The sequence below is a fragment of the Mesocricetus auratus genome, unplaced genomic scaffold (assembly GCF_017639785.1).
Source record: "Mesocricetus auratus isolate SY011 unplaced genomic scaffold, BCM_Maur_2.0 Super-Scaffold_100010, whole genome shotgun sequence".
Taxonomy (NCBI): Eukaryota; Metazoa; Chordata; class Mammalia; order Rodentia; family Cricetidae; genus Mesocricetus; species Mesocricetus auratus.
This window is the reverse complement of record NW_024429194.1, coordinates 41152154-41176888: the sequence shown is the minus strand read 5'-3', so window position 1 is coordinate 41176888 and position 24735 is coordinate 41152154. Positions and strand designations below refer to the sequence as shown.

Here is a 24735-nt window from a genome sequence, read left to right as displayed (position 1 = left end):
CTGTTAACTCCAGTTCTAGGGGATCTGTTGTCCTCATTTGACCTCCATGGGCACCAGGCACAGGGAAACACATGGTGCACAGACATACATGCAGACAAGTACCCATACACATAAAATAATATTTTTTAAAGAACGTAAGTTCTAGACATAGAACTTCTGCGTAATTTCAGTTAGTTTACTTAACCTCTCTGCCTTAACTAGTCTATTTGGAATAAAGACAATAGTACTAACTATTATATACAGTCATGAAGAAAAGGATAAAACTGCATTAAACAAGGAAGCTGTTAATAAATGATACATATTGTTACTATTAATATATGAATTATACTGCTTTATCAGCTATTTCAGGGTAAACCATGAGTTGTGGTGTCACCCATGGAGTGTCCCTGTAACTCCTGCTTTATTAATATAGTAATACTCCAGTCGAAAAATAAAATGAAATTTGTGACATGTACCCAAGTGGGCAAAAAAAAAAAAAAAGCCAAAATGTGGCAAAAAAAAGCCAAAATGTTCAAGATGCAAGAATTATAAAAAGAAAGGAAACATAGTCATGTCAAAGTAGCATTTAGCCAAGTATAACTGTGGTATGTACAGGTTATTGACTTCACTGAATAGATAGAATCAGAGTGCAGCCAGCTCCAGAGAAAAAGACATAGAGATGTATCAATCACCTGTCTTCTCTGCAGGCATGTCTGACTTGACCTATGAAAATATTATTCAAAGATATTTACGGAAGAAAAGTGAAGGAAAACTCAACATCTACTTATTAGGAAAATCTACTACTTTACATTAAAAAATGAGCCTATAGGGAGCTGCTGAGGTACGTGGTGAATAATGAGCTTCCTACACAAGCATGAGGCCCTGAGTTTGGATTCCCAACACCCACATAAAAGTCAGGTGTGGTGGTGTGCCCCTGGACCCTCACACAGTCAGGTGTGGTGGTGTGTCCCTGGACCCCCATATAAAAGTCAGGTGTGGTGGTGTGTCCCTGGAACCCCACATAAAAGTCAGGTGTGGTGGTGTGTCCCTGGACCCCCATATAAAAGTCAGGTGTGGTGGTGTGTCCCTGGACCCCCATATAAAAGTCAGGTGTGGTGGTGTGTCCCTGGACCCCCACATTGTCAGGTGTGGTGGTGTGTCCCTGGACCCCCACACAGTGGAATGCATGACAGGGGGACTGCCAGGGCTCACTGCCAGCCACTCTAGCCAAAATCGTGTCAGATTCAGTCAGAGACCTCGTCTCAAAGCAGTGAGCTGGGAGGCAACAGAGGAAAATACTCAGTCAACCTCTGGCCTCCCTAGGTGTATACACAGGTGTACCCACCTGCACACATTCATGTACACACTCACCACACACATCATACACCCCCCACCCATCCCCCCACACACATGTAGTATCTAGACCAGCGGTTTTCCCCCTTCCTAATGCTGCAACTCTCGAATATAATTCCTCATGTTACAGTGACCCCCTACCATCAAATTATTTCATTGCTACTTCATAGCTGTAATTTTGCCACTCTTATGAATCATAATATAAATATCTGATATGTAGTATATCTGATATTTGATCTCTGTGAAAAGGATATTCAATCCTGATCCCACGAACTGTGACCCACAGATTGAGAACCAATGAGTAGAGATTACTACTGCCACTTACTGAAAGTGTAGTGAACTATTATTTTGTAGGAAAGTAACAAATGGCACATGCTTTCAAAAACAGGCATATAACTCCTTATCTTTTTGCTAGGAACATAAAGTGCAGTCATGTATTGCCTAACAAGGTGAACCAAGTAATAGACCATTAAATAGCTTCACCATTGTGTAAGCCAGTGTTTCAACATAAACCTAAATGGTACAGGTCAAATGTTCGGCAAAGCATCTTGATAAGCAAGAGACACTGTGAACATAAGGAGTCTGGGGATTCTGCTGGCATAACATATTATTTTATTGTAAACTTCCCTTAATGAAAAAAGCAGCCTGGCCTGAGACAATGACAATGAGTATAACATAATACATAAGCAGTAAATTTATTATCAAGTGTTATATACTGCCTAATTGAATGCACTACCTATCTGCATGATCCACAGACTGCTTATAGCAGCATCTCTGCCATCACATACTGAGCTACCATGTTATGACTGTTCCATCACCAGGTTGTATATGCAGTCCCTCACTGATGACCACATTGTTATATGGTTCATGACTACATTTTAAATCACATGCACCTATTTCTTGTATATGTATATATATGTGTATATGCGTGTGGGTACAAACATAACACAGTGCCCGAGTTGAGGTTTTCAAGAATCAGATCTGTCCTGCCACGTGGGTTCTGAGATTCAAAAGTCAGGTCATCAGGTTTGGTAGCAAGTACGTGGAGCAAGAGTACAGGTCTGCAGTGGGTATTCACTCTGCCCATGACCTTGGGCTATCTGACCCGATAGAGGTGGTGTTTCTTGTCTGCCTATATGACCTCTTATGAAGGGAATGGGTGTCATGCTATCTTGGGTGGTGAAGACCGGGTCAGGTGGCACAAAGCAGCATATGATAGGTCCCCAGCTTCCCAAGGACTCTGCAACCCCTTAAACAGATGCACGGGGATTTCTCATTGCACACAGCAATTGCTCCTTCCTTTATGGTCACCTGCTCTGTGAATCTCTCGGGAAATCTGGGGAGCATATTTTAGAGATTTATTTTATTGTCTGTTTGTTTATTTATTTTTTATTATTTTGTATCCGTGTGTGTGTAAGCAATATTCCAAGTACTTTATATGCACTGCCCCATCAAATCCTTACAGTAATCACACAAGGTAGGTACTAATATTATTCATAAACAGAAAAAATATCTCTACCTGTGAATAAACATGTCTTATACACTTCAAGAATTTTTAATAGTAAGATTTTACAGTTTTGCATATCAAATGAATTTTTAAATTTTTCAAACATGAAAGTATTTCTTCCAGAACACAAATTGCCTTTGCTGTAGAGAGCTATGTGAGGACATGAGCTACACTTGACCATAATGCTACAAGGCTGTTTGTGTCACCCTGTGAAGATGCTGCTGTTTCTACCTTTCCCTTCACAAAGCTGCCCCGCCAAATTTAACGCCAAGCCTAAGTCTGCCCGTGAAGTCCCATCAACATGGCGACTGTATGGTTTACATAGGAGAGAAGGGAGTCCCTCATCCTGAAGTCTTCCCTGTTGGCCTCTGTGACAAGCCTCTCCCTTTTCTCCAATCCTTTCCTACTCTGCTTCTTGCAGAGTCTTCCTTTACTATGTTACCATTAAATCGTTTTTATTAATTTTTTTGTTTAAAAACAATCTTATTTTACATACCGATCCCAGTTCCCTCTCCCTCCCATCCTCCCATTCCCCTCACCATCTCACCATCCATTCCTCAGGGAGGGTGAGGCCTCTCATGGGGGATCATCACAGTCTGTCACTTCATTTAGGCCAGGACCGAGGCCCTACGCACTGTCCCTAGGCTGAGAGAGTATCCCTCCATAGGGAATGGACTCCAAAAAGCCAGTTGAAGCACTAGGGATAAATACCGGCTCAACTGCCAGAGGCCCCATAGACTGCCCAGGCCTCCTAGCTGACACTCACATGCATGGGCCCTGATTCAGTCTTATGCTGGTTTGCTAGCTGTCAGTCTGAAGTTTGTGAGCTCCCACTTGCTCAGGTCAGCACTTTCTGTGGGTTTCCCTAACATGGTCTTGACCCCTTTGCTCATCACTCCTCCCTCTCTACAACTGGATTCCAGGAGTTTGGCTCAGTGCTTAGCTGTGAATCTCTGTTTCTGCTTCCATCAGCTACTGGATGAAGGTTCTAGGATGGCATTTAAGTTACCATCAAATCTTGGCCGGGCGTTGGTGGCCCACGCCTTTAATCCCAGCACTTGGGAGGCAGAGGCAGGCGGATCTCTGTGAGTTCGAGGCCAGCCTGGTCTACAAGAGCTAGTTCCAGGACAGCCTCCAAAGCCACAAAGAAACCCTGTCTCGAAAAACCAAAAAAAAAAAAAAAAAAAAAAAAGTTACCATCAAATCTTAACAGTTATTCTCAGGACTCTGCCCTGGGCCCTCTTCTTTTCTTAGCATTTCTACTCTTTTATCTAGGCATCTATCCACTTTCATGTTTCTAAAACCACCTTGCATCAAAAATACTGACCAGCTGAGATGACTGACTTGATAAGCAAATACGCAGCTGTAAGGACAAACTTACCTGTATGTGTGCAACTGTTTTCCCAAAAGCTTTCCTTTGCTTAACATAGTTTCTGGTTTCTTCAAACATGAACTCACAGGCAGAAATTGCCAAATCTGCAATTAACAGCCTTTCCTAGAAGCCCAGAATGAAGCAGTTAGCATTACTGCATAAGCAATTTTCATACCATCTCAGTGAGTCCCATAAATAGTTGTTACAACAAACTACTAAAGATCACATTTTAACTTACTTCTTAGCTCTAAGAAAGGGCCCCCACAGAAGTCTATAGTTATTATAACATAGCTAAGAACAATGCTACGGTGTTCGGTTTTTATCCATGCTGTCTTTATCACACGGATGTAATCAACTGTCAGAGTGGATTGCTTCCCCTCATTATCTACTACAGAACAGCGCATCTGTGGAGCATTGTTCTACAGCATCTTCAAGTGTACACGGTTCGAATTCCACCAGTGAGTGCAAAAATAGCCTTAGTCACCGAATCCCAGCACGCTGGGGATTTCTGTACCCTACTTTTCTACTGGAGCTACTGCCTTTTGTCAATTTCAGGGTTAGCCGGAGCCATAGCTACCACCAGGTGTACACACTTATACCAGCATGTAAGTACCGATGATTAGGCAATTGTGAATTGCCTAATTGTAGACTTGAAGACTGAAATTTGACAAATTTGTCTGTCTAATACCTTCTCCCCTTTGGGCCACAGTTATTTACAACCTGTCAAATGTTCTTGGTGATGTTTCTTTACAAAGAGCTCTAAGTTCTTCACTTAAGAAGAAGCTGGAATCATTCCAAGAAGAATGACAGAAATAAAATACCTATTTTCCTTACTTTGGTTACGCTTAGGTTGGATCCTGATGAGATCTGTTACTTCCTGATCTGACCTGTAACACTGGTTCTTCTTTACTTGCAACTTCATACTCAGACGCCTGTTGTAGCGCAAGCTTGATATATGTGGATCTATAGGGCTCTGTATTCTACTTCTGCTCAGAATCTCACCAGAAGAAGACAGCAACATTAGGCATTTAATACCTGTGGGAGCTCCTGCATGAGGTAGTAGAAGCCTTTATTCTCTTCCCCAAGTAGGGCACTAGATGGCAATCGTACATCTTCAAAGAATAGTTCTGCTGTGTCCTAAGACCAGAGAATAAGTGCGTTGGTTTCCTAATAACCCAATAGAGTTCACAGCTTCCAGAAAAGAAGCAAAGAAGAAACTGGAATGGACTTGGAGATCAAAAGTTAAGTAGTGATCCATAACCCAGAGCGTTCTATCTAATTCCATCTCATCCCACAATGTGTGGCTTTCTCACTGCAATACACTGTCATTCAGGCGTTGATACTGTCCATTTCTCTAGGTCCTGGGAAGTTAGAAATACTAACACACATTAAACAAAACATGTTGTCTGGTAATATATATACCAAAATACTGTTATTACTGCATAACCTTCTTTATAAACTCACATATGGTTTATTACAATTACAAAAGCTAACATTCCCATTTCTAAAACATATTAAAAATGCCCCAATTGCTTCCCATTGCTGGGTATGACAGAGGCAGTGGCATCACTGAAATAAATCTCCTCCACCCACTTCTGGAAACGTACACTGGCAATCAGCACTCGAAGATGCCAAGAGTAACTCTGCCTATCTGCTTTCTGACTGAAGTAAGCACAATGAATTGCCAGAATGTGACTCATACCATTACTTACCTGAGCTTTCATTCCCATTTTATGTAGCTTCCGACCCTTGATAAATCCTTTCATTCCATTCTCCACCAAGAACAGGCTAATACCATGGGCAGGTGACCGAGCTTCACGGTTGGTGACGGCAACTACGATCACAAGGTCACTTAACCAGCCATTAGTGATGAACACCTGCAAAAACCCACACGCCCTGTGATGCCCTGGAATATTCTAGTCCGAGTGCAAGCTAATACTGGGGAGGGGAGGCACCTGTACAAGCAGACTAACAGAGGCAGGAGAAGCTAAGCTACCCCCGCCCCCCGCCCCCGCCCCCGCCCTGCACATAGAGAATGGCCTGGTCACAATGGAAATTTAGTAAATAGCAGGGATTGTCTGTGCTATACTAAAGTATACAGATTTCTCCACTACTCATGTGATAATAACAGGAAACTATTATGTCTCCAAAACCAAACCAAACTTCCCATTCACTTGGTAAACTGAAAGGAACAGAAAATTGGCTTTAAAAAGGTAATTTAAATTAATAGGCTTTTGGAAAGACCGTTTTGGGTAATTTTTTTTTTTAACAAATAAAGACTACTTTCAAAATGGCCTAAATAAGGAAAGTAGTAAGGTTGTGTGCGAGTGGGGAAGGGGATGACAACAAGCTAAGCAGGAAATGTGAGCTGATGATCCAAAGCAGTTAATAACCGACACCTCCTTCTACACCTTGCCGGGCTTAGTCACCCCTGAAAGCCCAAAGTTATCTCCTTCATTTTTATGGGACAGGATCTCACTACGTAGCTGGCCTGACTTGGTATGTAGCTCAGGCTGGCCCAAAATTTAAACTCTTTCTGCTCCAGCCTCCAGAGAGCCTGGGATAAGGAGAAGATAGGCGTGTACCTCCATGACCACCTAAGCCACATTTCTTGATACCATCTAGCCCTGCACACCTACCTGGATTCCACAAAATGACTCATGACCACAGCACATCCTTCCCATGCCATACTCCCACCTAAAAATGAACACTAACTTACCCTATCCTGCAACGGATGCTTTGATAAACTATCATCTGCTTCGCGTTCAACCCCACATGATTCCCACTGATGGATCCATTTTACTGTTTCTGTCTAACTTCCTTTTCTACTACTGCCATTACTGTTTTCCCCAACCGTCATCAGATCTTGCAAAAGGTTCTATGACAGCTCCCACTACAGCTTTATCCTCCAGGTTCTCAGAGGGATGTTCTAAAAGGCAATCTGATCACACCATGTCCACACTCCAACATCCTTGAACAGCTAGGCTTCACAGCAAATCCGAAACGCTTAGAGCAGGCATAGGAAACTCCTCACAAGCAGATGCTGGTTTACACCTCCTACCCCTTCTCTCACCCTATTTTGCCTCCATTCTCAGCTCAGCTCTCCTGAAGCACCGGTTGTCTCACACATTCCAAAGCCTTCCAGACCCGTGTGTCTTTGGAGACTGCATTTCCTCCCCTATAGAGGGCAGTTCTCACTCTGACAAGGTGAATCCTACTCATCTAGGCTGGACTAAGGTATGCATCATATCATCTAAGATTCTTCTCAGTCCTCCACACTGAGTTAAGTACTCCTAATGCGCCATCAACTTATCACCATGCCAGGCTTAAGTGAGATGTTTCGTTTTGGTTTTTACAGCATGGGCCTGGAACACAGTAGGCACACTCTCTCCCACTGAACCACATCCACAACCCCTAGGACACTGCCCCCTAAAGTATATTTGAGTGATGTCGGTGATTCAGGACAGTTTATAAAGGGAAATCTCCTAGGACACAAGATATACTATCTTCAACTTTTAGACACAGTGCACATATCAAAGAATGAGAAGTTCTCCACACTTTTCCAAATTTATTTGATACCACAGCTGTTATTTTCCTGTACAGGAATTACTGATGTCACAGAACAAACTGTTACTAGACACTAACAACATAAATTAGAAAATCAAATTTTAGGGACCTGACAATGCCACAATATTATTTGATTTTGTAAAGATAAAAGCATTAACTTAAAGCCAATTGAAAAAAATTAAAAACGAATAAACACAACATAGTTGTATATGCTTGGAATGCCAGCACTTGGGCAGATAACACAACAGGACCATGAGTTCAAAGCCATTCTGAGCTTTATAGCAAGACCCTGTCTCAAACAAACAATCCAAATAATAACAATGTCCCACCACCCCCACCTCCATGAGAGTGATATAATATTTAGCATTAGAGAAACCCTGGACTCAAACTTTTATACCAAAGAAAAAAAAAAGAGTAATCAAACAAGAAAATGCACCCACAAATAGGCCTTGTATTGAAAAAGAACATCTTTCCTGAACCTTTAGTCAACTGGAACAGCTCTTCTGGGGGACATGTCTGCTCTTGAGCCACTTGACCCCCGTTTGTGGTGCTCTCCAAGTCTCTAGGTGAGCTGGTTCTCAGGTGAACTAGAGGTTCTTGAAATCCTGTCACCTGCACCTTTATCTCTTAAGATCTCCGGAAACTTTCTGATATTTGATTGAAAGCTTTCTCCCAATCTTTCTTTTTTCCGTTTTATTTTGTAAGTGTTTGGAGTTTTTCTTTTCCTACATGTATGTCTGTGCACATGCATACTGTACCCACAGAAGCCAGAATAGGGCATCAAATTCCCTGGAAGTAGACTTACATCGAGTTATAAGCCACCGTGTGGGTGCTGATAATGGAACCTAGGTCCTCCAGAAGAGGGGCCAGTATGTTTAACTGTTGTACCATCTCTCCAACTCCCTCTTAATCTTCTTTATGAAATTTATTTACTTATTTGTTTGCATACATATGTATGAGGTTCCTCCTCTATTGTTCTCCACCATGTTCTTTTAAAGCAGGGTCTCTCCTTAAACCTGGGGCTTGCATTTTTTACCTATGCTAGCAGGCAGCAAGCCCTAGTGATGTTCTTGTCTGTGTCCCCTTTGGTGCTGGGGTTAAAGGTGTGCATGGAACCACACCTACCTTCACCTAATCTTTCATCAGCATAAAGTTCACCATTGTTTGTCCTACTTTATGGCAACAAAAACTTCATTTTCATCATCGTTGTCTTCTTTTCTTCTCTCTTTTTTTTGGGGGTGGTGGTGGTGGTATATTTCAAGAGTTAGGAAGCTAAAAGCACCTTTGCAGTATTTGTGGAGGGTCAAGCAACGTGGAACATAGAAGAGGCTAGCTATAGATTCTGCCATATAAAAACTGTAAATTTCTTACTACCCTGAAAACTCTAAAACAAATTTCTGTCTAAGTCCTTAAATTGCTCCTATCATCATCTATGTGCAGTTCTGGGCACTGGTACCCATGGCCTGCTTACAGAGAGAAGCCCTTCTTCACACACCTTGCTTCCGTTGAGAATCCAATCACTCCCAGACTTTTTGGCATTTGTTCTGACTCCTTGTAAGTCACTACAATGGAAAACAAAGGTCCATCAATTGGTACCAATCAAAGTATGCTAGAGCTATTATGCAAAGTCTCATGCATTAAAAATCCTAATATAAGAAATGGTCACAGAGTTGCACTAAAAATACATCTGATATATTGTAAAGATCTTACATAAATAAATACATGACGATGGTGATATTTTAAGACTTGCTGTCTCCCTAAAGTGTGAATCAGCATGTACTTACCTGCCTTTGTCTGGTTCCTATTACTATCTTTTCATCAAAAAAAAAAAAAAAAAAAGCCAGGGGCTGGAGACATGGCTCTGTAGCTAAGAGCACTTGCTGCTCTTCCAGAGGTTCTAGGTCTAGCTCCCCAGAACCCATATGGTGGCTCAGTCCAGTTTGAATGCCTTCTTCTGACCTCCATGGGCACCTGTCATACATGTAGTACACATACATACATGTAGATAAAAATAGTCACATACAGAAGATAAATGTAAAAAAGTTAAACATTTTTCAACTGCCTTTCTCCTAATAAACCAATTCTAAAAGGAGTGCATCTTTCTAGATATTCCTATTTAATAAGAACAAGGGCTGGAGAGATGGCTCAGTGGTGAAGAACGCTTCCTGTTCTTCCAAAGGATGCAAATTTGCTTCCCTACATCAACAACAGGTGGCTCAAAACCACCTGTGACTCCAGCTTCCAGGGGGCCCAGTAACTTCTGCCTCTGTGGGAAACTAAATTCATATGTACACACCTGCCCACAAATATATACACATAATTTTAAACAATAGATATAAAAAACTATTCATAGAAGAAAATTATCCGTTTACTTTTGGTCTTTTGAGACAAGATTTGATACGTAGCTAAAGCTGTCCTAGAACTTACTATGTAGCCCAGCCTGTCCTCAAACTAAGAATCCTCCTGCCTCAGCTTCACAAGAATTAGGATTTAAGTGTGTAATGTGAGGCCTGACTTTCAAAAATAATTTATCTCCTGAATGAACATTCTTAAAATATACCCTTCTAGCCGGGCGGTGGTGGCGCACGCCTTTAATCCCAGCACTCGGGAGGCAGAGGCAGGCGGATCTCTGTGAGTTCGAGGCCGGGCTGGACCGACAGCCTCCAAAGCAATACAAAGAAACCCTGTCTCATAAAACCAAAAAAAAGAAAAAAAAAAAGAAAAAAAAGAAATACCCTTCTAATATTTTCAATGGTTGTAAGCATACATATGTAGTACATATACTTGTTATAAAATTAGAAACATATATGATTTCGATCTTCATATCTAGTATTTTTCTGTGAGATAATTTTTGTTTTATTTTTTTTTTTTGTCTTTGATTTTGTTTTTAAGACAGGGCCTCTCTGCTACGTAGCTCTAGCTGTCCTGGAACTTGCTTGTAAACCAGACTGGCCTGGAACACACAGAGATTCACCTGCCTCTGGTTTAAAGGTATACACCACACCCAGCCCTATAAGATAATTTTCATTTACATAAGTTTTTTTTTAATTACACGATTTATTTAGTGTAGTCTGTGTTTGTGTATGTGTGAACATGCACACTGCTACAGCATGAGTGTAGAGGTCAGAGGCCAACTTTTAGAAATCAGTTCTCTTCTACCATGTGGGTCCTAGGAGGTCAAACTTAGGTTATCAGACTTGGGGGCAGACAGCTTTACCCACTGAGCCATCTCACCAGCCCGAGCATTAGACCTTCATTTTCATTAATACTCTAAAATTATAGCACTGTGTATAGCTAATCCACATTACATCATTGTATGTGACCCTTGTGTTTTTATGCACCACAGTCTTTGAAATATTACTTTCTGCCAGGCAGTGCTGGAACATTCCTTTACTCCCAGCATTTGGGGGACAGTGGTGGGCAGATCTCTGTGAGTTCAAGGCCAGCCTGGTCTACAAAGCTACACAGAGAAACCCTGTCTTGAAAAATAAAAAAAACAAACAAAAAAACTTTTCTATACTAGGTTAAATAATACTACCCACCATTACAAAGGCCAGGTCCTTACCTGGGATACCTACATTACATCATCTGGAAAAGGGATCTGGCAGATGTGACCAATTTAAGGATTTTTGAGGCAGAAAGATTATCATGGACTATCTGGATGAGCTCTAAGTATCACAGTTATCTTTAGAAGAGGGACAGAGTGAGAAAAGGAGGGGGCAACGTGATCCTAGGTAATAAGCCAGAGAATGCTAAGAGTCACCAGGAACTGTCAAGGAATTAGTTCCCCCTAATTACCTCTAGGGGGTATAGGATTCAGCTAATATACTGATTTGGGACCAAAGATACCAAATGTGAATTTCTAGCCCCCAGAAATGTGAGAGAAACTCATTTAAAGGCTAAATAATGTTAAATTCCAATGTTATAATTTTCACCATTTGGATCAGTTCCTAAAATCTGTACATAGGTTGTTAAAGTAGTTGTCCCAGACACCATAGAGATGAGTCAGAGATTAAGAGCGCCTCTTGCAGAAGACCTGGGTTCAGTTCCCAGCACCCACAGCAGGCAGCTCACAACAGCAACTCCAGCTCCAGGGAATCCTATGCCCATTTCCAGCTTCCTTGGGCACCCCCCTACACACAGCATACAGACACAGAAACAAACACATAAAACAACAACAAAACCTGGCTGTTCCGTGCAGGGACATAAGCGAGTAAAAAAGGTAATGACATAGGTTAGTGGCTTGTCCTTTAAACTTGTCATGGTATACATGAAACACTGAAAATGGTTTAAACATAATACAACCCAGTAATGACAAGAACAAGACCCTCATATGAGTATTACCTCAGTTTCCCTGATTCTAACATTGAGACTTAGAGATTTCCACAACACCACAGGCCTAGTATCATAATACCCCAAATACAATGTAATCATCAATTTGCTATATGTATTTCTTTAAAAAGAACATTTCTCATTTTTTCTCCTAACATAGGGATCATAATAATTCTCTATCTTATATGAATTATTATCACCAAGTGAGAATTAATATGAGAAATCAGTGTGAGAACACTTACAAAAACCTACAGCATCATGCAGATGTACATAAGTGAATACAACAAATCACCTGTGAACACAGGAGGAGAAGGGCTGGTGAAATGGAATGCAACTGCAAACATTTTAAAAGTATTATCACCTTTGTTACTGTGTGTATGTAAATACGCATGCCAGGGCATGCACTCCTTGTAGAGTTCATTTCCTCCTCCACCTGTATGCACAGTCCACTCGGGTTGCCAGGCTTGCAACACAAGCAAGCACCTTTACCTGTCATCTCATTGGTCCAGCAATGGCAACCTTTCTGTGGAGGCCAAATCTACGTTAGGAACACAGTGTTTAGCCCATCTCTGGCAAAACAAACTGTGTCCCATCTTTTCTATCCTTTCCCTCTCATAATGTGTCCTTGTTTCTCAACATTTTGACATTCTTCTTAATTCAAAACCTTGCTGGTTTTGCACACTCTTCTTCTTAAGGTGTACAGCCTCTTCAGTCTGTGTCCAAGAGTTTCAAACAAGCATGTTTAACAGCCCTCTCAACACATCCCACTTTAAAAAAATTCATCATGCTAAAGACTGAGGTCACACACTACTGCTGTTTTCATTCTACCATGCTGATAATCTTGAACACAGCAGATATTACAATTGCTTTGCATTAATGATGTGTAAGAATGCCTTGTTTTTAGCCTGGAGTTTCAGTTTGTGAATTACGCTGTGTTCACTTTCATCTTGTATACAGCTCAGAATTACTTACAAAGTGCAGCGGTCACCCAGTGCCCACAGGGTCTTGAGGAATTGGTTCCAGGACCCCTGTTTCCAGACACCAAAACTTATATACTTTACACATACTTTAAAATTTAATCTTCACATTACTTATAGAATCCAGGCCAATGTAAATGCTATGTAAACATTTGCTATGTTTCCTATCGACTAAGGACAAGAAATAGGTTTACACATTCAGTACAGGTGAAAATATTTTTCCCGAGTATTTTCAGTCTGAGAATATATAAATCCATGAATGCAGAACCCATATCTTTGGGGTACTGTGGAGTGCACCTAGCAAATGCTTTCAGGTAGACTGCTGCTTCTGAGACTTCAAAGCCGGTAAATGGTGCCTCACCTTCCAGCGCCAGGCTCTGTCATTGCTATGGCACCGATGCACTTGCCTGCCGTCATCTGAGGGATGAAGTGTTCAATCTGTTCTTTCGTGCCATAATGTGCGATGTAGGGCATGACAATGTCTGAATGAAGACTGAAACCAGGGCCTGTGCAGTTTGAGTATGCTCTTAGAACAAAGAGAGAAAACGGAACCATGACATAGCTAGTTGGTTGTTTCAAGTTTCTCTACTTTTCAATTTTACTGACTAACAGAACTGTGCTGGATGGTAACAGCCTGACGTCTCATAAGCCCACAACCTTCTCAAACGGCATCTTGTTTCTACTAAATGTTTTCATTGCGGCTCTAACATAGCAATGGTGCTTTAGGAGCTCCCCCAGCCCCAGGTACTCATTTGATGAACTAAGAGATGAAATACTGACCACCTGCACTGACCCCAACACTGCAACTGTCTTAATATGGAGAACAGCTTGGGGATATATTCTAATTAAGTGCAGTTGATTTATGAACTTTCTATACTGTTTTCCTTGTAAATTTTATGATGAAGACCCATTGCTTACAACTTTTTAAAAATTATGTTCCTTTTTTTTTTTCTTTTGGTTTTTTTTGAGACATGGTTTCTCTGTGTAGCCTTGGTTGTCCTAAAACTAGCTCTACAGACCAGGCTGGCCTCAAACTCACAGAGATCTGCCTGCTTCTGCCTGCGGATGCTGAGATTAAAGGAGTGTGCCACCACTGCCCAGATAATTTATGTTCTTAAACAGATGCAAAATATTCCAAATTATTTATGTCCCATAACTTACGTATTACTCTTCCCACTGTAGTACATTTAATTCATATCACAATTTAGGGGATTATAGTCAGATATAATAGGGACTTGAGAGCACAGCTTCCTCTTTTCCTAATAAACTACGTCCCTACAGTAAATTTCCTGGAATAGCACCCCGGTGGGAACATGTTCATTCATCTTTCATACACTTACATTTAAGTTCCAGAAATGTTCATTTCTCTAATTCTTCATGCAACTAATGGTGAGTGGATGTGTTACTTTCACAACTATCTTGTTAGGTATCAGGATTTGTCAATTTTCACAAATTTTGCAGATAGCCAAAATGATAATTCCAGATTAAGGTAACTTACCATTACCTCGTAGTGAGGAAGAACTTCTCTCATTAAATAAAATCTAAATGCATTTCTCTTGTGATGAGCTGTTGCTCCAAAAATCTTCTGCCATTTTAGCTGAAACCTCTGTATTCTTACAATGTAACTTTTGGCATATTTCAATTGAATATTTTTCCAATCTGCTATACTCTTTAAAGTTGGTGGTGGGGAGTGAGATGAAACTAACCAGAAATGAAAAATGAGCTATCCTTCTAACTGTTTTTTGCTTGTTTGTTTTTGTTTTTGTTTTGTTTTTTGAGACAGATTTTCTCTATGTAGTTCTGGTTGTACTGGAACTATCTCCATCTACCAGGCTGGCCTCAAACTCAGAGACCCACCTGCCTCTGCCTCTCAAGTGCTGGATTAAAGGTGTGTGCCACCAATGGCTGGCTGTTTTTATATTTTAAGACAGTGCCTTGCTGTGTAGCTCCAGCTGTTCTCATCTCTATGTAAGACAAGCTAGCCTTGAACTCTGAGCAATCCTCCTGCTTCTGTCTCCTGCGTGTTAGGATAACAAGTATGTACCACACCTGCACTGTCAACAGGATCTAGTTCAACAGTGAAAAAGGACTTAAAAATAATGGCATACCTTTCCACACCCAAGACTGAGTATACACATGGGTCATCTCCCGTATTTTACACTGATTTTCAGTCTGCCAAGAACTTCAGAAAGTATTTTCATTATCATGTCAGGAAGAACAACTGAAAACAAGATTCCACTTCAAATGTCTCCATACTTACTGCTCTTCCCAAGTAATGGCTGTTGAGAACAAGTCTCCACCAATACCGCCGTGTTTCTCTGCAATGTTGACGCCTAGCAGGCCTTGCTTGCCAGCTTTCTCCCATAATTCTCTACTCACTTCTCCAGCTTTCTCCCATCTGCAAAAACAACCTTAAAGTCAGACAAACTTCCTGAAAATTACATACAGCCACACTAGTAACGAGATTTGTGCAGGACGATGTCCTTAATTTAAAGTGACAGATGGCACTTGCCATAGGGCCTTTCAATGTGTATCTGGCTCATTTCTGTTTTTTTTTTTAATCTTCCTTCCTTGTCATTGCCACCTTTTGCTCCCTCCTAATCTACTGACTAGACCTATAACTTATACCTGCTGCTCTCATGGGTACTTGATGCTCTAGGGTACAAGTTTAGTTTTACCCCATAGCCATGAAATCTCCCAAACAGGACTTGTTAAGGTTTCCCACAAATTTCCTTACAGTGCTGACTTTAAACTGGGCATGGTTGTGCATGCCTATGATCCCAGCACTGGGAAGAAGAGACAAGTGGATCTCTGTGAATTTAAAGCCAGCCTGGTCTACATAGAGAGTTCCAGGCCAGCCAAAGCTACATAAATTCCTCAAAAGAAAAAAAATCATAAAAGCTATTCTTAAATAATATTTAAAACCCATTTGCAATGTAGTAAAATTAGTGAATTTTGAAACACGACAAAATTCTATGTTAATACAAATGAATATTTTGCTCAATAATAAAGTGATTAACCAGGAGATACTGACAAGAGGGCTGAGATGGCTCAGTGGTTAAGAGCAGAGAACCTGGGTTCAATTCCTAGCACCCACACAGTGGTTCATAACTATCCTTAACTACAGTTCCAAAATGTTCAGGATTCACAAAAATGTACTCGAGCAAAACATTTATACACATAAATAAATCTATAATACTTTTTTAAAGCAAAATCAGTGGTAAAGATATTTAGAGATAGCCAATGGCCTACCAGGTTGCACCATGCTGACCTTTTAAACATCTACATACTTTAATTCATTCATAACACAGAAAGAAAAAGACTATAAAATAGACTTAGGATTTGACAATTGACCATACATTTTGTTAGGGTTTTTTGTTGTTGTTTATTTTTTAAATGTTATTCTTAGGTTCCCTTGTAAATCCAAACTTTCTCACTCTTGAATGAGACATTTTAAAAGGCCAAATGTGATGACACAAGCTTGTACTTGGGTATCTGGGGAGAAAATACTTGTGCCTAAGAATTCAAGACGAGCCTGGGGAACATAGTGATATGTGAGGACTTGAAAACTAAAACTCATAACATTAGCAGTAGTAGTAAACTATTTACAGAACTGAGAAATCCCACCTATGATCTCAACAGTATTACAGCACAGAACAGTGAACAAGCAAAGAAAGTACTTTTTGGGTCGCATACATGGCATTCAGGGAAGGGTCCTTTCCCAATGTGAAGTTAAAGTGGGGAAGCAGGGCACTTACTCTGCATGGTGCGGAACCACTTCTTCCTGAAAAAACTTCCTGACGCTTTCCCTGAAGATGTCGTGTTCTGAGGAAAAGATTCTCCTGATTCCGATATCGGTTAATTTTTTAGCAGAAGGGGTTTCCAGACGTGCTTCTGCTCCAGAATGAGAACACCTTAAAGAAACGTACATTAAGAAAATCAAATCAACCGTTACTCTTTATATCCAAATGAATGCCAGTGAAGGACATGGAGCTCTGAGATACGCTTCAGACAGGACCTCCCCACCTCTCAGACCCTGTCAAAGAACCCTCCCCCGGGACTCCTGCCACAGTCAAAATGAAAACAGCACTCTGTCACAGTTCAACTGTCTCCGTTCAGCAGTCTGCAAGTGGATCACGCTGGATGTAACCCAGATGTGAGCTGAGGTGAACACACTCTTTCCAAACAGCATATGGACTAAATTGCATAAAAGCCAAGTACTACAACAGAATGACAGTGGTAAATTTTCATGCTGCATACAATTTTTAAGGCAATTACAAACCCTCCCAAAGTAGCAATGCATCCAGAATCACAATTCCAGATAGCAGGAGCCTAAGATGTGAACTGCTGTCAATGTGAGTGACTGTCACACTGCAGTGTCAATCAAAATGCCCATTGGAGTCAATTGGAATGCCAATCAAAATGCTCAGCAAGACTCTGTGTGGGCCTCTATGGGATTCCTGGGGCACCTCAGCAGACACTTCCCTCTCCTTCTCCACTGCCCTCAGGGAATATAAAAGGGCTTTTCATCCGTTTTCTCAGTCAGTTGTATTCAGGGTTTTGTCTTGCTTCTACCGAGTTCCCCTATCCTTTGTACATCTTCAAACTTACATCCAAATTAAACTTTTTAAAAGACAAATGATTGCATTTGAAAGCAAATATGTGGGTTTTAGAACAGGGTTAGTCCATTCACGCTGGTGGCAACCTTGTCCTTCACCATGATGTGAACAATAATTCCCATGCCTGACAGTGTGTTCTGGTCCATGCATTCACGTGCTTGGGAGCTGGTTTCAGCACCTACTCTGCATCCTTTTTTGACTCTTAGAGAGAGGCACACACCTCACACATTTTTTTCAAAGCATTTGTCATTGGATACAAAGCCCACTCCTGGGTAGCCAATGAGCTAAACTGAGTCAACAAAGGATTTAAAGATCTTTCAGTCCGAGTTAGCAATTAGTAACTCTGCTTAGTAAAGGTCAAATCATTCTTCACACAAGAGATTGGCCTAAGGCTTTCACAGCATACAGGTAATGGGCAACATGGGGGCAAACCTGGCCAGTCACCAATGGAAGTCTGTGACTATCACATGAGCCTGAATACTAATACATCTGCATATTGTAATAGACACAAAGTCCTTCCCTTTTAAGGTCATGATGAGACTTCTGCTATGGGACACAGTGCTCACTAGCTGCCCTCAACCTCATTGCTACTGCAATTCTAGTAAATACATCTTGGTTTTCACCGTAGCAATGCCAGGTCTCTAAAAAAGTTAATACATATCAAAATGTGGGAAAAAAGCTTCTTTCGCTTCTTTCTGTTGTGTGTTAAGTTCTAACTTAGGTTTCTCTCCTTCTTGGACGGGGCCATTTTTTACTTTAGTCTTTTTCTGGAAAAGATCAATTTCTTAATTACACAAACTAGAGCTAATGACTTAAATTTCTTATGAACTTTTGATAAAACATTAATACTTGTTTCTAAAACAAGTTAATGCCAAAACCAGGTAAAGATCCAACAACAAAATTAAAGTCCAAAGCCCCTGAAGAACACAGACCTCATCATGGAAAAAGCCATTGAGAAGCTATGAATGGAAGAGCATATGTATATCAGCATGACAAAGGCTACATATGACAACCTACAGCCAACATCATGCTAGCCACAGAAAAACTCAAACTATTCCCATTAAGATAGGAACAAGACAGAGTGATTCTCTACTCCTATTTAATACAGTGCTTGAAAACTTAGCTAGAGCAATAAGACGAGAAAACAAAATAAGTATGATGTAAATAGGAAAAGAAGTCCAAGTATCTCTACTTGCAGATGGTCTGAATCTAACCTAAAAGACTCTAAAGACTCCACCAAAAAAAAAAAAAAAGACTCTCAGAGCTAATAAACACTTTCAGGAACATAGAAAGACACAAAATTAACACACAAAATTCAGCAGTTTTGTATATGCCAATAACAAACATACTGTAAAAGAAATCAAGGAAGCAGTCTCATACACACACACACACACACACACACACACACACACACACACACCTAAGAATAAACTTATCCAAGGAAATAAAAGACTTCTACAATGTAAATGTTAAGACACTGAAAAACCAAAGTTGAAAATGGAAGATGGAAAGACCACCTATGTTCATGGCTCAGAATGTAGGGAGCTGCTGTGGGATTATACAGCAGGTGACAATTACTGTTTAACAAGCCACCCCATCTGGTAAAAAAGGTTTAACTATTAGATAGATAATAACCTAAGCTATCACCACCATTTATGTATTTTCTTTGCATACTCTGGTACTGACTGGGGGCTGGACCCTCACTGTCAGCTGTATCAAAAGAATTAATACTGTGAAAATGACTATCCTATCAAAAGCAATCTACAAATTCAATGCAACCCCAATAAAAATTCCTGGGCTATTCTTCAAATAAATACGAAAAAATGTTAAAATGTATATGGAGGAGAAAAATTATATGGAAGCAAACAAAAACAAAACAAACAAACAAACAAACAAAAACAAGGTCAACTTCAGCTAAATGATCTCTGGTAAGGATGCCAAAAGTATCCATTGTGGGGAAAGACAGAATCTTCAGTGCTGGGGAACCCATATAGAAGACTAAAACTAGAGTCTCACCTCTGACCCGGCACAAAGCTAAACTCCCAGTGGATCAAGCACCTCAATATAAGATCTGTTATCTTGAAGGTCCCAGAGGAAAAAGTAGGATATAACAAATGTGATCCCATGAAACTGAGATGCTTCTGTTCAGCAAAGAAAACTGTCAAGCAAGTGAAGAGGCAGCCCACAGAATGGAGAAAAAATCTTTGCCAACTCTACATCTAACATAGGCTTAGGGTCTAGAACATACTAGAAACTCAATTACAAAAATGAGTTGTGACATGAAATACAGAGATCTCAAAAGAAGAAACGCCTGAAAAGTAAATGCCTAAAAATAGTGTTCAATGGCCTTGGCCATCAGGGAAATGCATTATTAAAGCTATTTTAAATCTACCTTTCCTCAAGTCATCATGGCCATCAAGGATATGAAATGAGGAGCTGGGAGTCGTGGCACATGCCTTTAATCCTAGCACTCCAGAGACACAGGAAGGCAGATCTCTGTCAGTTCAAGGCCAGCCTGGTCTACAGAAAGAGTTCCAGGACAACAAGGGCTACAGAGAGAAACCCTGTCTTCAAAAACCAAAACAAACCAATACAAAATGACAACTAATCCTGGCTGGGATGTGGGCAAACTGTTGGTGGTGGGAGTGTAAACTAGTGAAACCACTTTGGAAAACAGGGTAGAGGTTTCCTAAAAGATAAAAAGTTAAAGAGAGAGAAAACTAGAAACAGACCTACCATATGACCCAGCCATACCACTCCTAGGCATGTACCCAAAAGATGCTGTATCCTATTACAGATTCTTTTTTTTTCCCCTTTGTCTATTTTACATCCTGACTGCACCACAGCTTCTCCTCCCTCCTACCCTCTCATCCCCTCTCCCCACCTCCCCTCCACTTACCTACCCCCAATCCAGTCCTCCTCTGTTTCTGTTCAGAAGGGAGCAGGCCTCCCATGGGTGTCAACAAAGCATGGCATATCAAGTTGAGGTAGGACTAGCACTCACCTTACATTAAGGTTGGGCAAGGCAGTCCAGTATGAGGACTAGGTTCCCCAAAGCCAGCCAAAGCATTAGGGACAGCCCTGCTCCCATTGTTAGGAGTCCCGCAAGTAGACCAAGCTATACAACTCTCACATATATATATAGATGGCTTAAGTCAGTCCCATGCAGGTCGCCTGGTTGTTGGTTCAGACTCTTGAGTTCCTATGCTCCAGGTGAGTTGATTCTGTGAACTTTCTGTGATGTCCTTGACCCCTCTGGCTCCTGTAATCCTTCCTCCCTCTGTCAGCAGGATTTCCTGAGCTGAGGCTAATGTTTGGCTGTGGGTCTCTGCATCTGTTTTCATCAGTTACTGGATGAAGGCTCTCTGATGACAATTGGAGTAGTCATCAATCTGATCACAGGAGAGGGCCAGTTCAGGCTACTGTATCCACTATTGCTAGGAGTCTTAGCTGGGGTCATCCTTGTAAATTCGGAAGAGTTTTCCCTGTATCAGGCTTCTCTCTAAACCTGAAATGTCCCCCTTCCAATCATCTCTTTCACTACTCTCCCCCTCCATCCACATCCCCAACACGATCCCTCATTACTCTTCCCTCCCCCAGTTCACCTGGAGAACTCTTCTATTTCCCCTTTCCAGAGAGATCCAGGTGTCCCCCTTTGGTCCTTCCTTGTTACCTAGCCTTTCTGGATACATGGGTTGTAGTATGGTTATCCTTTACATCAAATATCCGTTTAGGAGTGAGTACCCACTATGTTTGTCTTTCTGGATCTGGGTTACCTCACTCAGGATGATCTTTTCTAGTTCTATCCATCTGGCTTCAAACTTCCTGATGTCGTTGTTTTTAGCAGCTGAGTAATGCTCCATTGTGTAAATGTGCCACAAATTATTTATCCATTCTTCGGGTGAGGGGCATCTAGGTTATTTCCAGGTTCTGGCTATTACAAATAAATCTGCCATGAACATAGTTGAGCAACTGTCCCTGTGGTATGATTGAGCATCCTTTGGGTATATGGCCAAGGATGGTATAGCTGGGTCTTGAGGTAGATTGATTCCCAGTTTTCTGAGAATTCGCCATATTGATTTCCAAAGTATCACTGAGATTCTTACACACCCACATTCATTGTCGCTGTACTCACAACCACCCAAAATGAAAAGAGCCTACATGTGCCTTAACAGATGAATGGAGGATGAAGATGTGGTACTGTATTAGTCACCTTTCTGATGTCATGATAACACCATACCATAGAAGAGAGGGTTTATGTGGCCTTATAGCTCTAGAGAGACAAGGGTCTTTCACCACCCTGGCAGGAAAGCATGGCAGTAAACAGGTGGCGGAGGCAGGGAGCTGAGAGAGAGAGAGAGAGAGAGAGAGAGAGAGAGTGTGTGTGTGTGTGTGTGTATGGGATTGTTTCCTTGATTTCTTTTACAGTATGTTTGTTATTGGCAGGGAGCTGAGAGGGCACATCTTGAACCACAAGCACAAAGAAGAGAAAGCAAACTGGAAATGGCAACAGGCCCAGCCTCCAGGGATTTACTTCCTATAGCAAGGCCACACCTCCCAAACCTCACCAGAGTCACTAAACTCGGGACCAAATTCTCAAAAAGCCAGAACAGGGAACAAGACCTACAGGTGACCTCACAGATCACAACCATGTCATATCAACTAGACAAACGTTTACTTTAAGTTGCTATTGGATAAACCCAGATTTTCCATACTTTGGCTGCCCCTCCATGTAGGAACAATGCTTGGATTATGATACTATGCTTCTTAGATTCAGGTGGGATCAATTACCAATATATACACAGGACTTGTATGTAAGTCTGCCTGGATCTTAAAATATTACATGAAAATTTCTGAAATATTTCTAAGTACAAAGAAAGAAATGCACAAAGAATAAACCCTTGCCAGTTCAGTTAAAGGTACTGAAGGGAATTTGCGGAGGGCAAAAACCAAAACATTTACTAGGCAGTTAAGTGTGTTGGAACACCTTTACAACTTCCGGCTAGTCTCTATTTTTTCTCTGCCTTTTAAGTCAGGGTCTCACCAAGTGGCTCAAACCAGACTTCAACTCCCTCAGCATCCCCTGTCTCTGTGCTACCACTTTAGGGTCTCATTTACATAAAAAACAAAAGGAAGAGACTAAAGGAACCACTGGCACACTCAGCCAGCTATAAGTACATGCTCTTGGCTCCACCTAGACCTCACTCCATAAATGCTGAATCAGAGGGCGTTTCAACAAGATTGTTCATTGTTATGTTCGTAAAAGTGTAAGAAACGTGTGAAGATAAAACTGTAGGCCCTGACTCATTATTTTCCAATAGTCTCTTTAAGGTAGCCCCCCAAATATGTGAATCAAAATAAGATCATTTTTGGGGGTTCTCTAATTTTAAGAGTGGGAAGAAGATGGTCAAAAGGCAGAAAATTACTTCCTCGGTGTTCTGCAGAATAGAAAGCATTCCTATCTTAAAGTCCTTGGAACATTCCTATCTTAAAGTCCTTGGAACTCCCCCATGGGTAAGCCTCACAACAACACTTTATGGTATTTCACAACAATGTGCTAATTATAATTAGCTCATTTAAATGTCCTGCCACCCTAATTAACAAAGCTTTGAGCTTCCAGTTTGCTTTTGAATGGATTTTAGGATAGGTAAAACTTTTGATCTCAACATAAACACCCTTCATAGTCTCTAAAGCTCTTGGAAGCTGCCTATTAATCCCTTTACACTTAATTAGTTTAAGGATTTGCTAATAAGTCTACAGCTAATTTATCAGATGGGGCCCTCGCCGGGAAGCTGGAGTTGGGATTATTAAAGTTGCACCCGTCTTCCTGTCCGCGCCCCTGCACACGGAGTCCCAAGTTCAAGGTCAGGCTTGACAGTCCCCAGTCTCGGTTCCAACTGGGCCAAAGGCCGCAGCTACCCGGTGGCAGCGCGCCAGAGAGGTGGCCGCCCCCGCTTCAGGGCAACTCTTTGAAAGACACCGGGTAGGACGCTGGGCGGGGCCCGAGCCCGGAGCGAGCACTCGGCCGAGCCTTGCCATTTGGGGAGCGTCCGCCCGTGGCGGGGAGCAGATGGTGGCACCCCGAGTTCTCCGCGCCGCAGCGGGCAGCCCCGGGTTCCGGAGAGAAGGCCCCGTCCCTCCCTACCCCCGACCGTGTCGCCCGGGCTCAGCCGTAGACCTTCACACCCCAACCCCCGAACGCTGCGACCCCGGCTGCCCGCACCCCAGGCTGGACTCGCACTCACCGGGCGGAGGGCGGCGGGCGTGGCACGGAGCGAGCGCTCGGGACGCGCAGGGAGCGAAGGAGCAAGCGCGCAGCCATGGCGGGACAGCGGGCGGAGGACTGGGCTCTAGTTCTGCCGCGGACGCAGGCGGGACGGCGGGGCGGCGGAGCTGCGGGGCGGGCCTCGGGGACAGCCAACTGTGGGCGGCAGGGCGGGGCTTCCAGCTCGGGCGGGGTCTGCGCCTCGCCCCAGGCTCCTTCCCCTACCAGCTTCAGGACCCTGCAGAGTCCTGACCGCTTGTGGAGCATCCAAACACCCCAAAGTGCCGCACAGAAATGCGCACGAAATTAATTTCCTAATGCTGGAAGGCTCACTTCACATAGACAACTCTATGAATACTCGGTAAAAGTACTGTTGCCATTTTTTTCTTCTTGCAAAAATTTGTAACTACACTATAAAAAATAAAAATATATTTGGTACAGAAAAAAAAACTGCAATTCGTTCAGTTCTCCAATAGTATTTGGACTACTATAGGGTCGTTTCTATTTCTTTTTCTTTTTTAAGTTCGACAAAATTTGTGAAATTAAATGTGTGAAAATGACGTTTTGTGATGGGGAATGCCTGGAAGGCTTTGGACTTTGAACAATGTCCAGATTAGGTTCCTAAGGCAGCAAAGTAAGTGGCTTTCTAAGTCGCCAAATGTGAAGTGAAGAGTGAAAGAGAAAGATGTTTCGTGTTACAAATCAACAGCTGACAACTCTCTGAAAGGAAGACAGAAATGTTTCAAAGGAAAATTTTAGTACTT

General features: G+C 41.8%; 1 protein-coding gene across 1 annotated transcript in view; it reads right to left on the bottom strand.

Moving 5' to 3' along the window:
* Acadl (acyl-CoA dehydrogenase long chain) overlaps positions 1-24104 on the bottom strand; it is a 36096-nt gene extending 11992 nt beyond the window's left edge. The window contains exons 1-8 of the mRNA XM_005070545.4: positions 23952-24104; positions 16846-17001; positions 15348-15485; positions 13449-13613; positions 9274-9340; positions 5924-6088; positions 5247-5348; positions 4221-4334 (exon numbers count right to left, since the gene is read on the bottom strand). Of these exons, the coding sequence (XP_005070602.1) occupies positions 4221-4334; positions 5247-5348; positions 5924-6088; positions 9274-9340; positions 13449-13613; positions 15348-15485; positions 16846-17001; positions 23952-24028 (984 nt within the window). The 5' untranslated portion in view covers positions 24029-24104. The remainder of the gene's footprint in view (positions 1-4220; positions 4335-5246; positions 5349-5923; positions 6089-9273; positions 9341-13448; positions 13614-15347; positions 15486-16845; positions 17002-23951) is intronic.
* Positions 24105-24735: the final 631 nt, after the last annotated feature.